The sequence below is a fragment of the Melanotaenia boesemani genome, chromosome 4 (genome assembly GCF_017639745.1).
Source record: "Melanotaenia boesemani isolate fMelBoe1 chromosome 4, fMelBoe1.pri, whole genome shotgun sequence".
In the NCBI taxonomy this organism is placed as follows: Eukaryota; Metazoa; Chordata; class Actinopteri; order Atheriniformes; family Melanotaeniidae; genus Melanotaenia; species Melanotaenia boesemani.
In genome coordinates this window covers 11,469,184-11,482,332 of record NC_055685.1, presented here as the reverse complement: position 1 = coordinate 11,482,332, position 13,149 = coordinate 11,469,184, and the positions used below count along the sequence as shown (strand labels likewise).

The window sequence follows — 13,149 nt, the reverse complement described above, 5'->3', positions numbered from 1 at the left end:
ATGTATAATTTGGGACCTTTAAATTGCCAAAGTGTCTTATTTCTTCAGACTTCAATCGTTCAAATGACATCAAACAAGACTCAGTTGCAGAATCTGCTCTGAGAAACACATTGACAGAGAAGATCTGGCATAATTTGCATGGGCGCAACCCACAGGCTCAACTCTGCTGCTAATTCCACACATGCGTTTTCCTTACAAATCTGAAAGCACAAGTGATTTTTGTTTAGGTTTTTTTTATCTATCTATCTATCTATCTATCTATCTATCTATCTATCTATCTATCTATCTATCTATCTATCTATCTATCTATCTATCTATCTATCTATCTATCTATCTATCTATCTATCTATCTATCTATTTATCTATCTATCTATCTATCTATTTATTTATTTTTGGAGTGTCTTTGGTATTTTTGTTGCTGTTGTGATACATCTCCCTCTTGTTGTTTTGGTTATTTTTTTAAGAGCTCCTAACGACTGTCAGCGTAGTTTACCTGTAAAAGCCACAGGAAATTCTCTGTTGTGTTTCTGTACAGGTGTAGCAGTTGGTTGTCCGGTGTTAAGTTGAATTGAAGGGTCATTGCTTCTATCCACTGTATTTTTGTCTCTACTTCCTTTTTTTACTTTCCTTTTTATTCTCTCCATTTCTGTCCTTTTTTTCTTTCTTTTCTTTTTTGTGTCTCCTCTTGTCAGGTCCAGCAAGATTACACAAATTCCATAAAACTATGTAAATAAGATAAAACAATATATTTATACAAATAAAGAAATTTATAAAATAAGATTATCAAGAGCAGCCTTATACCCATAAAGCTCCTCTTGGCAGAGCAAATTTGTTCCACATAACACAGCAGCCAGACCATCATTCTGTTTGCTACAATGCTGGACAGGACAAGTAAAAAAAAAAAAAAAAAAGAAAGCATTTGAAAGGGAAATAAACAAGCTTTCCAATGTAATAAGATTTATTGCCAAGAATTAACCCACCAAACATAAAATTTCAACTTTTCTCACTCTTTGTGTAACGTTTATGACAGAAGATTAAGACTTACACCATTACTTTTTATTCCTTGAGTCAAACTGATCTTTCAGCTGAAAGCAGATTCCATTAAATCATCCACCATCCCTGACAACACACTGCTTGTTGGTTGATAATACAGAGATTTATGTGTGATTAAGTGGGTTGGACATGTGTCCCCCCCCAAAAGAAGTCTGATTTAAGTAAGGGGACAGATAGCAGCAGACAACACAATAATATCAGTGTCTACTATTTAAAAAAAAAAGGAAAGATAAAAACAATTCATTACTATTAACTTGCTACTAGCCAATGAGCATCTGCGCTAACAACAAGCTGGTAACCCAACAGTATCTTATTTGGAAACGTTAAACCAACCCAGTCTTTTAACAGTTCTTTAAACTGTCTCAAAACATAACCTGTTGATTTGTACCATAAACAAAACTTTTGCCTCACTTTTTTTTTATTTTATTTTGTTCCCATTTTTGGAGAGAAAAAAAATTATTAGATATACAGTCTCCTGACATTTTGTTAAAAATTGCTGTGTTGTTTCATTGTTACTGTGGGTTATTTCTCAGTGTTGATATTTACTAGACAGTCTGTGGTTGTTTTTAACTAGCTTATTTATTGCATTAATGTCAAATAACACGATGATACTGAGTGCTCCACTGGTGTGAAGCTAGAGGAGGTGCACACTTTAAATTAATGCAAACTCAAAACATTGCATTGCTGGTGTGGTCAGTATATGTATCTCCAGAGGCTCAGAACATTAATACATAAAAAAAGATTGATTAGAAATTCCTTGCTGCTGTCCTAATCAATCTGGCGTGGCACTGCTGAATGAACAACTTGGCCCATCAATAGCATAAGAATTCAAAACAGCTAGATTAGACTTAAAAAAAAAAAAAAACATCATTGCTTTCTATAAAAATCAACCCCCTTACAATGTCTGTTATATGTTAGAAACCTCATTTTTCCAATGTGGTGTCAGAAATCTACTTAATGAGCTCACCATTTCATTGCAGTTTGTGAATGTATAGTGAGCATTAGGCTATATATTAGTGTACACTGTCAATAGTCCTTAACTGAAAGCGAGTCAGTCCTCAAACACAATGCTTCGAGGTGGAAGGCAGATGGGCGAACAAAATGAAGACTATTATAAAACTAACAAAAAGTGCTGCCAATGCAGGGTAAACAGAGAGCTAAACTCAAAACCAACACGAAACAAAACAAGGAGAAACACACAAATGGCTGGGAGAGAGGCAGGACAAGACAACAAAAAATTAAAACCAACATTGACTGAAAACAATGATCAGGCAGACAAAAAAAAGAAAAGAAGATTATATTATGAGAGTGTAATGACAAGAGAAGGAGCAGGGTGAGCATTTGGTGATTGGGAACCAGGGGTGTGAAAGGAGCAGGGAGTAACCGAATATGTAAAATGGTAAATTGTACAAAATGAAACAGGAAGCAACTCAACCTGCGCTCAATGACAGCCTAAACTGAAAACCAAAGGAACAGGCTGAGGACATAACACAGCACAGAAATCTAACAAGAACTAAATGAAACAGAAACTCACAGACCATGACACACACAGAGCATCCCACAATGCTTCACTAATATACAGTCTATGGTCAATAACCTGGAAATGAAATGCCACAATACATACCATAATACAAGCACTGATCATACAGTCATACAATTTTAACTTTCTGTTTACATTTTGATCATTTCTAGTTTTTATTGATTTTGTAAGTTTTTAGTAACATTTTTTACATAATTGCTGTTGCTACTACATATGATCAGATCAGAGTATGAAAGCAAGGCAAATTTACTTGTAAAGCACATTTCAGGTACAAGACAATTCACAGTGCTTTACATAAAACATTAAAAGTATTACAGTGGGGTGCAGGAAGCAACAACAAGTGCATTAAAAAAACAAACATTAAAAGAAATAAAAATAAATTAAATAAAAACAGAAATCAAACTCTAAAATAAAATAAAATAGATAAAATGCAAGAAGTGGGGGGAAAACCGAGAATAATGCAGCAGGGAAGGGTCTTGTGAAGGATCTTGTATTCCATCATATATGTCAATCAGTTTGTTTTCATTTTTAAATGCAGGCATGAGAAAAATGCATAAATTGTGGCATGAAAGAATTGATCTGAACAGAGCAGAAAATCACTAAACAATCAGTTTGAAGCAGTTAAGTGCTTATTTATTTGACAAAAGAAAAAAAACTGGAATAATCTCAAGTGCGTCAGAGAAATGCATTTGGGTTAAAGTTCTGCAACAGCATTCATGTCATTAGGGGCACAGAGAAAATGAGCCAAGTAGTGTCTGAAAGTGTTCTTTCATTATGAGTCCACCCTCTACTCCTTCTAGTAGAGTCAGTAGGGATTCATAAATGAGACACAGCCTTGCTTTCTAGCTGGTGAATTTCACCCATCTGAAAGACCGAAACATGTTCCAGACTCAAACAAACCTCCTACTGAAGTATATCACTGTGAAAGTGGTGCAATATGCTACAAAAAAAGGAACTTGATTCTTGTGCCTCAGTATGAATGCAACCATTTTTGTTGTGCACCTATTTTGCTATGAGATTGGGTTGTTTAGCCATACTCATGCACTCAAAATAGAATATGGCAATAGCTTCCACTCTTTCGTTTCTTAATCTTGCCATTAAATTTCAAATTTCTGAAGGATTTAAGTTAAAGTTTTATGAATAACTGAATAAATAAATGTGCTGGTGCCAAAGATGTAATGTAACAACCAAAATTACCAACCGAGTGCTTTTCTAGTCATCCTGTCTGTAGACACCCCAGGGGTTTAAAGTAGGACATGATTTTATTTAGCACAGTTAGTTATATTAAATTCATGGGCATTTTTGTCTCATCATAGTTTAAACACATCTATACAAAAAAAATTAATGAATAAATAAATAAAACACAAGAGCTGGAGTTGTTGATTTTGAGAGAAAATAGAAAAATCTTTTGGGAATGCAGAGAACAATCGGCTGCTAGAAATGTAATTGAATTCCACTCACATTTTCAGATTCATCCAAGCAGATCGTTCCAGTCTCTTTGACAAGAACGAACAAGTACATGTAATAAATATAAATATCTGCACTGTAGAGAGTCAGAAACATGACTTGCACTGCATCTCCACAGATAAACGGTTTGGTCTCACTTTGGATCTGCATCATCACCTGTTTTTAGATGCTGTTGTCACAGCTGGCTGAGGGACTCTGGTCATGTTTAAATTAAATGATGAAATTTTAAAGGCTGCCTGAAGGGAAATTTTAGTAAATTGTTTCTTGTCATAACATCAGCAGTTATGACTCCACATCGAGAATGCTTGTTTGGCTGATTGGGGATGTGCTCCACCTCCACCATCCCTCTGCCCTGCAGAACACCCACTCACTTTCTCTCTCTCTCTTGCTTTTAAAGGCACACATATATGCACATTAACAAAAGCATGCACAGCCTTTCAATGGTCTAACCTCCAAAAACACCTTTTTCCTGCTCTGGGAAATATCTCTGAATAATTCATCACTCATCTCACCTTGAACAGTGTATTTCTGAAAGAAAAAAAAGAGTGTTTTAAAGAGCCTCTCGTGGATGCTTTGCACACACAACACACAAAGATGAACACACATCTATTTTTTTTTCCTTCCCCTCCGCATGCACATGCACATGCACACCTAAACACTCATTTGCACATACACATGCTCTCTCTGCCTTCTTCTGACAGCACTTAAGACAATCTAAGAGCAAGAGGAGGAGGATGAGTTGCCTTGGCAGCCTCAGAGTAAGACTCAGAAGAAGGAGGGCTTGTCACTATCAAACTGCCTCTATTGAGACGAGACAGGCTGTCCACATGGTTCAGTTGCAACAGCTTACTGCAGAAGTCCTCCATATTCATTCTGCTACCATGGACCAGACAGAGAAATTGACACTTTAAACAGAATAATAAAGTATGTCTGTTGTGTCACACTATGTGCATCATTGCATCAATATATCCAAGCTTACCCCCCAAAAAGCCCATACATGCATCTAGATTCAGATTTTCTTTTCTTTTCTTTTTTCTTTTTTTTTTTTTTTTTTTTTTTTTGGAGTACAGCTATACAGTGATGCTTAAACATTTGTAAATTCATGAGAAATTTCTATATTCATTCATTATTGCCTTTTTTCTTTAAATGCTACCTATAAAACAGTCCAAGGGAAAACATCATGATATTACTGGATATCTTTCACTCACCATGATGCATCTGTCATGTGACTTTGTGTTTTACAAGATTAAGGAAAAGTTGAAAAAAAAATCTGCTGTATCTGACTCAGAATGCCACTTAGCTCCTCACGAAGGCCATTGGTTATCTCTCGCCTCTCTTGGCTTGCACAGTAAAGCCCCTGTGGATGGTCCAGAACTCAGCAGTGCATGCTGTGTCTGATCAGCCAAAAAGGGCATATATCACTCCAGTACTCATTGGCACCTACTGGCTACTCATGGCAACCCAAATCACTTTCAAGTCACTAACATTTGCCTGTAGAGTCACTTCTGGGTCAGCACCCAGCTATTTGAACTCAGTCATACAAATTTACGCTCTTGCTTCAACAATTTGTTCTTCTGCCTCGTGCACAGCCATCCCTGCTCACAAGGCAGTCCACACACTGCAAATTGGCATCAATGGAAGATGTATTTTCATGTGGAAGGCAGAAAGGTTAGCTAGCTAGCTGCTACTATGATGCTAAGTGTGATGCTACATGATAGGACTATTAACTAAATTTGAATGTTAGATGTAAGATCATTTTTACCTGCTCATATATTTGGGATTTTAAATCTACTCCTTAAATTTCTGGGCAGAAACAGCCCGAATCCATAATTCAGTAAAACACAGTTCTTAGCATTTTAATGTTTTAAGTAAAAAATGCAGTGATCTTTACTATTTTTTGCATCAGAGCCACATTAACAAGACAGCGATGACAATAGAAACACTTCTACCACAAAACCCAAATAGTTAACCAGGAGGATAAGCGTCACTGAAGTTCAGATGCATGGTTTTAAAACCATGCTGTTGGTCATTTCTTTTAAAACGTGTTTGTCTGCAGACATGTAGTGTTGAATCCATGGAGGATAAATAATAATTTTGTCTTTTAAAATTTTCCATGTTCATGTTATGAAGCTCTTGCCTTTCTTTTTTTTTGTTTGTTTGTTTGTTTGTTTGTTTTGTTTTGTTTTGTTTGTTTGTTTTTTGTTTGTTTTGTTTTGTTTTTTCCTTATAACACTTTCTGCCTGATGGTTCCATCTCCTTTCATCTGCTTTCAGTTGCTGCTCAGTTTTTCTCAGTCATTGAAGCGCAGAGTATCTCTCCATCTGATGTTTTCCTTTATTTAATTAGAAATTAATCATTTTTTAGAGCATTTCATAAAAAGCCAGGCTAGCTGTGAACACTGTCGTGGCCAACGCTGCATCTCTTCAACAGCATTGCCGTTAGCGATTTTAAAAAAATATACCTTATGTACAAGCCTGATTATTCCTGGAAATAATACATGCCTGAACTGCAGTGTGTTGCATTAAATCTCTAGATTGCACATATTTTACTTTTAAGTATTCCCATATTTTACCCACACCAACTCAGTTATTCTCAAAATCCACAGTTGCCGTGGAGTTACTTAAATATGGCAGCTTTGAGCGGGTTGTGACAGTTCTGTGTTTCTAACCTCTCGTGTCAACTTGTGTTTGGACAAAGCAGTTGTTATAATACATTTCTCAAATTATAGTTAGCATTTTCATGTAATCATTAGCTGTCACACATCACAAATTAAAACTTAACAATCCACATGAGCTTCAGGTGACCTAATCGTTAACACGCTTTCAAGTCTCTGAATTTGCTTTACTCTGACTGAATCTGTAATATGCCATTATTGTCATACTCTCTTCACAATGAATAATCTTTTAAGAGAGGACTAGACAAAGTGATTAATGTCTAACATGTTTTCACTTCACCCCCACTTTCAGTATAACTTACGTTCCAGCTAACCAGGTGGATGAACACCGAACTCGCCTGTGTTTGCCCCCTCTGGCATCCATCTCGACAGACAGCGCCTCCTCCTCACCCATCTTACCAGCTCCTTCTCCTGAGCCTACATCAGCCCCAGCCAGATCCTCCAGCCCCCTGGCTTCATCCAAGCTCAAACCATCTGCCTCAGTCAAATTTAAAGCTGCAACTCCAGATCCCGCCGCAGTCAGACCTTCTGCTTCATTTAAAGCTCCATTTAAAGGCCCAGCCATAGTCCCTACCATCACCCCGGCCTCAGACTTAAGGTAATCTAAGAGCCAATGGCTTCAGTCTGTTATTCATGGAAACCTAATACCTTCTTGGTCCCCAGAGTGCAATATAAACCTGTCCAAGATTTTATTGGACTTTGAGGCTCTTGGTTTATTACAAATTGACATGTTAGGTGCAGTGAATCCAGACCATGAGGTTGTTATACATTTAAGTTCTTTGGCAAAATAACTGTCGGGTTTGTGGTTTACAGCATGAGTTTTTTTTCTTTTTCTTTTTCTTTTTTTTTACTGTATTACATCAATCATTGACCCAGCAGCTCAATGATCTAAGGTCTAATCTGTCTTTGTAATTAACCATTTTTATGAAAAACATAGTATTTTAGCAAACACCAGCTCAGCGTGAGTTCCTAACAATCCATATTTTTACTCTATTCGTTTCTGCAGTAAAGTCAAAAGCTTCTCTTAATGTTGAATCTCTGAGTTATATTTAGCTGTTCGCTTATAGACCTCAGTGCTGACTGTCAGCGAAAATGAATCGTTTCGCTTCTGTCTATCCCTACTTTCACTCCATCTTCATGCCTCTGCTTTTCTCTCTGCAGCCTTTTCTTCTCTCTTATCGCTCAATCACGTCTCTATCTCTTTGTCTGTGTGTGCTTACATCTGTCTTTCATCTTACCCTCTGTCATCTTGTCCAATTCTCTTGCTCTTCCCCTCATATTGCTTCTCCTCCCTGCCTGGTCCGTATCCCCCTCTCCTGGCCGCTCTTTTTCAGCCTTGGTAGAACCATTTGTTCTGCCCTCTTCTGAACATTAACTGGCTGCTAGCTCCTGCTGTGCAGATAACACTACTATCACTCACATCCTTGGGCTTATTACAGCTCTCCACCGTTAAACATATTCATGAAAAAAAAAAAAAACCTTTCCATCTCTACAGCATTTTTTTTCACTCTTACACACTATATAAACTTTAAACAGAGAAACTGTATATGTTAAAACAACTACACAGACATGTAAAGGTAAAGACATTATCTTGCTGTGACCTCAAAGGCAGAAAATTTGTCAATTCAGGGCTATTTATCATTAAGAGCAGCTTCTTGAGGCTTAATAGTCACTATTTTGACCTTGTGTCTTGGATATCTTTAAAAAAAAAAGTAAAATACACCGTAATACCTTACTATCTTCTGCAATTCTGCTGAGGGATGTTGCTCTTTAACTCAGAGAATTAGGACTCTCACTACTAACTAGTGATTTAATCATATTATATTAAAAAAAATACTATTTTATAAAATGTCTAAAAAGCATTACAAATTACAAAAGCTAAAAGCATAAAGAAAGTCGATTTGCTTTACACTAAACAGCAAATTCCCACATCTGAGACTGTGCAGCAAAAGAATGTTTCATTGAGCTTTTGGCAGTGGTGAATCATAAGGATTTACACTCTGAATTATATAAAATCCAACTTATTTCTTCCTGAATCTTTTCTTCACCGCCAGTTGGCAGATTCCAAAAGCTTTACCTCAAAAGAATAAGGAAGAGGAAAAATATGGAGGCATTGTGCAGGACAAAGGGGACAAGATGAATGCAGATGTGGAAGCACCAAAACCAGAAGTGCAGATAAAGCTGGATGGTAAAGAAGAAGGACATGAAGAGCTTCATTGTGACGCCACAGTGTCTTGGGATCAATCTAGAAGGTTAGTGAAACAAGTGATTTTAGTAATAATTGTAATTTCATTGAGATTTTACATTTTCTGCTGTTTTCCAAAATCTATCCACAATGCCAACAACATAACCCCTGCACTCAGACCAGTCTCGTAAAAAATTAAGTATATGTGAGATATAATGGGCACCTTTGCCCACATGTTCAAATCATAGTCATTTGAGGCTTAAAAATTGTGAGATTGTAATGTTTTACATTGCATGTTCCTCTGTATGAATATGCATTCAAGTAATATGATGCAACCCTGTAGTATTTATTTATAACCATAAGCTGATGTACACCACAGCAGTAGTGATCCTTATGGTGCTTGGCTATGAGATAACAAACAACAGAAGGGGTAATAAGGGGCAATGTTTCCCATGGAGAAGAAGTTTAGAAAGCAACATGAACAGAAGTTAGCCAGCTGTCTGAACAGCCGAAAGGTCCAATGACAAAAGACCTTTTTAGAAAATACAACAAGATGGCCATGCCTTAGGCACTGGAAACTACCAAACAAAGGCTCACAGCTCTGGCTACCCACCTGAGAAGATAGACCAGTGAAGCAGAAACCAAGGGGATAATTAAGATGTTCTCCACCGAACCATCCAAAGTGTACTCTCAATGGCCGAGTAGTAAGATGAGAATAGATCCATCCAGGACTGAGACTGAACAGTACAGGAGAGTATGTGTAAGAGAAAAGTATCACATAACTTTAGTGCTTCATGGCAAGTGGATCTACAAGCAGACTACAACAATCTCAAAGAACAAGAATCGGTAACTATCACAGTGGCAGACCCCAAGCTAGTGTCTCAAATATTAAGACTTAGACTACTACCTTAAAAAAAACTACCTTCACTCCATGAACACTTTGCAGCACAAATGAATCAGTTGCTAATGGATGGGAACCACCCTTGATGGCTTGCCCAAGATTCAACAGTCCTGATCATGAATGATCCCCAGAAGGAGGCAGTTCCATCCAGCTATTAGCCAATAATGTGCCTCTGTACAACACTAAGCTCCTGTCAGGCATCATAGCAGATAAAATGAGTAAGCAGATAACTGAATGATTGAGCTTCTTTTCTCTTAGCCGGTCTCCTTGACTAAAAGTTATGGTCACTTTTGAACCCTCTTCCCTGTCCTCTCCACTCTCAACCAGTTGAGGCAGATGGCCTCCCTCCCTAAACCGAGATCTGCCAGAGGTTTTTCCTTCCTGTTGAAAGGGAGTGTTTTTTTCCCTGACATTGTCACTGTCATTGAATTGAACTGAATTGAAACTCCTGAAAGTTATTTCACAATTTTCAAGTTCATATTGTAAAAGTGCTGCATTTTGCAGAGTAGACATACATAGGCCTTACACATTCTAGTGTGAAACTGTTTCACAGCACTGGAGAAAGCTTTAGAGAATTCGAGAGTGCACAATTATGTTCGCAGCAGGAGTAGAGCAGCAGAGCAGACTTCTTCGTGCTCAGGTTTTTTAAGATTCAGAGAAAGAGGTTATGTTTCTCAGCTCGTGTTTATTGCATTTGTGACTGTATCCCTCTTGGATAAATAATATAACATGCCCTGTACACAAAAAAAAACAAACAAGTTTTGTGCATCTCCCTGGCAATTATAACATTGCATTGCTTTGCCCTAATCTCAGAAACGCAATAAGTGGTTCGAAGCAGTAGAGATGAAAATCTATGAAAAAAGTATTACACATTGCTTTGATTGTCTTCTTGTGCCTGCCAGAGATCTTGTGCATGTTAGCACAAATATCATATTTTCAACCAATATTTATCACTGTAGCTGACTTGTAGATGGATAACCAAGTTTTACAATAAATGAGAATTCACCCTGCTCCATGTTTTAGTGTGATACTGACACGAGCACCAGGCCAATCCCTGGGCATCAGCATAATGGGAGGCAGAGGGATGGGCCGAAGACTGAGTAGTGGAGAGATGATGAGGGGTGTCTTCATCAAACACATTAGCCCAGACAGCCCAGCCACACGGGATGGCACCCTAAGGACTGGAGACAGGATTCTCGAGGTATGTGTCTGTGTGTGTGTGTGTAGGTGTGTGTGTGTGTGTGTGTGTGTGTGCGTGTGTGTGTGTGGACCTGACCTGACGTGTAATGGTGTGTTGTAGAGACAAAGAAGGAGACACATGTATCAGTTAATGAAGATAACAAATGTGTGCTTATTAGTGAGCATGTACATCAGAGAGTCTGTGAGCAAGGCAGAAACTGAAAAGTGAAATAATGATGTGTGTGGTTGCTGAATTAGCATGTACAACACTGTACACTCACCAGCCACTTTGTTAGGGACACCATGCTAGTACAGTGCTAGTGCCTTTTGCCTTCAGAACTGTCTTCATTCTTCAGGGCATACAGGTGTCCGAGTCATTCCTCATGAAGATTTTGCCTCCATACTGCCACACAGGCTATGAGGACACATATGACTGTTAGAAAAACCTTTCGAAAGGGAATTTTGCAAAATATGGGACCTTTAAACTTCAGCAAGTTGTCTTGACCATGTGTACATGCCTAAATCCATTGAGTTCATGTCATGTGATTGGCTCATTAGCTGCTTGTGCTAAGAGGCAATTAAACAGGTGGATCTAATAATGTGGCCTGTGAATGTATGTATGTTTTCTACAGCAAAAGTTTGGTGTTGTTTGTAATCTTGGTTGAATTCAAAGCTAATGATTGGATGAGAATTTGAAACATGTATGAACAGTTATGTCATTTAAAATGTTTTAACTTATTGTCTATCAAAGGATAAAGGTCGAACAATTATCTTAATTGTCATCATATTTAACTAAAGTTGTACACACATTATTACATAATTCACAAATTTGGTTATGAATGCATTCATTTGACACAATTAGAAAGAGTAAAATCATTTAAGATCAGTACTTTCTATCCACATTTGCTGTCCAAGTTGGAGCAAAATATGGTCTTTTAATGTAAAACATGTTTGTTTGTAAAGCTGCTGATCTCAGGTAAAACAGAAAATTTTCTGGCTGGATTGAGCAGACAGCAGAGCTACTGTAACCCGGATAACTTTTTTTTTTTTTTTTTTTTTGCAAGTAAGATGAGCAAACAGGCATCAGAATGCACAACATGTCAAACCTTGAGGCAAATGGGCTATAACAGCAAAGGACCATGTCAAATTCCACTCCCATCAGCTAGGAAAAGAAAAAAATAAAAAATAAATAAAAATAAGGCTGCTGTGAGTACAGACATACTAACACTGGGCAGATGAAGCCTGGAAAACATGCCATTCTGTTGTACTATTGTTGACCTGTTTGTATAAAACAGACACACAAAGGGGGTCAGCTGTCATATATTTTTCCTCATCCTTTCTCAGTAGCTGTCATTGAATCGACTTCATCGCCAGCAGTTTTACAATTGACTGAGTTTTAATGCAACTGGAGTTGAAGAGTTAAGATTACTCATAAAAAAATAAACTAATTTACACACTTCATCTAAAGAGTTTCTAAGTTAATCTTTTACAAAAGAAAAAGGCCTACACTGGCCACACTGTGACAAATACTAATTGCATGTATGGTGACATATTTTTTTCTTGACCAAGGTGAGTGGTGTGGACGTAAGAAATGCCAGCCATGAGCAGGCAGTAGAGGCCATCCGCAGGGCTGGAGACACTGTGGTACTTGTCGTCCAGTCTGGGCAGCTAAAATCTTCGGTGAGGCATCACAGAAACAATCAACAATCTGTTGTCTTAGAATGCTTCCTTTTAGTCATGGTTATGTGAAAAAGAAAATACATCCTGTGTTAATTATAAAGTTTAACATAAGTCTCACAACAAAAAAGGGATCATCTTTTCCTTCGTAGGTTTTGAATTTAGGTAAATAAAACCACAGGTGATATATTAGATTCTATAATTATTTATTTAACTAAATTAAAACAAAAATGCAAAATCAGTGTCTGAAAAAATAATTCTTACTGCATCCACCGGAATTAAATCAGCGACAGATGCTGCTATTCAAATACACCTGATTAACTGATCATCAGCAGGTGTGAGCACCATTATAAAAGCAAATGTTTTGGCATGTTGCTGGTGTAGGACTTTCAGGCATGTGTAAATACATTGCAGTGGGGGAAAGAAATCTGCAATTATCTCAAAAGAAGGAACTGTTACTTCCCATCAATCTT

The 13,149-nt window shown here is 37.5% G+C and overlaps 1 protein-coding gene across 4 annotated transcripts in view; it reads left to right on the top strand.

Moving 5' to 3' along the window:
• si:dkey-92j12.5 (multiple PDZ domain protein) overlaps nucleotides 1-13,149 on the top strand; it is a 49,078-nt gene that overhangs the window by 21,189 nt on the left and 14,740 nt on the right. For all 4 annotated transcript variants that reach the window (XM_041981814.1, XM_041981813.1, XM_041981811.1 and 1 more), the window contains exons 21-24: nucleotides 7,027-7,332; nucleotides 8,789-8,986; nucleotides 10,844-11,021; nucleotides 12,569-12,679. In XM_041981814.1, coding sequence (XP_041837748.1) covers nucleotides 7,027-7,332; nucleotides 8,789-8,986; nucleotides 10,844-11,021; nucleotides 12,569-12,679 — 793 coding nt within the window. The remainder of the gene's footprint in view (nucleotides 1-7,026; nucleotides 7,333-8,788; nucleotides 8,987-10,843; nucleotides 11,022-12,568; nucleotides 12,680-13,149) is intronic.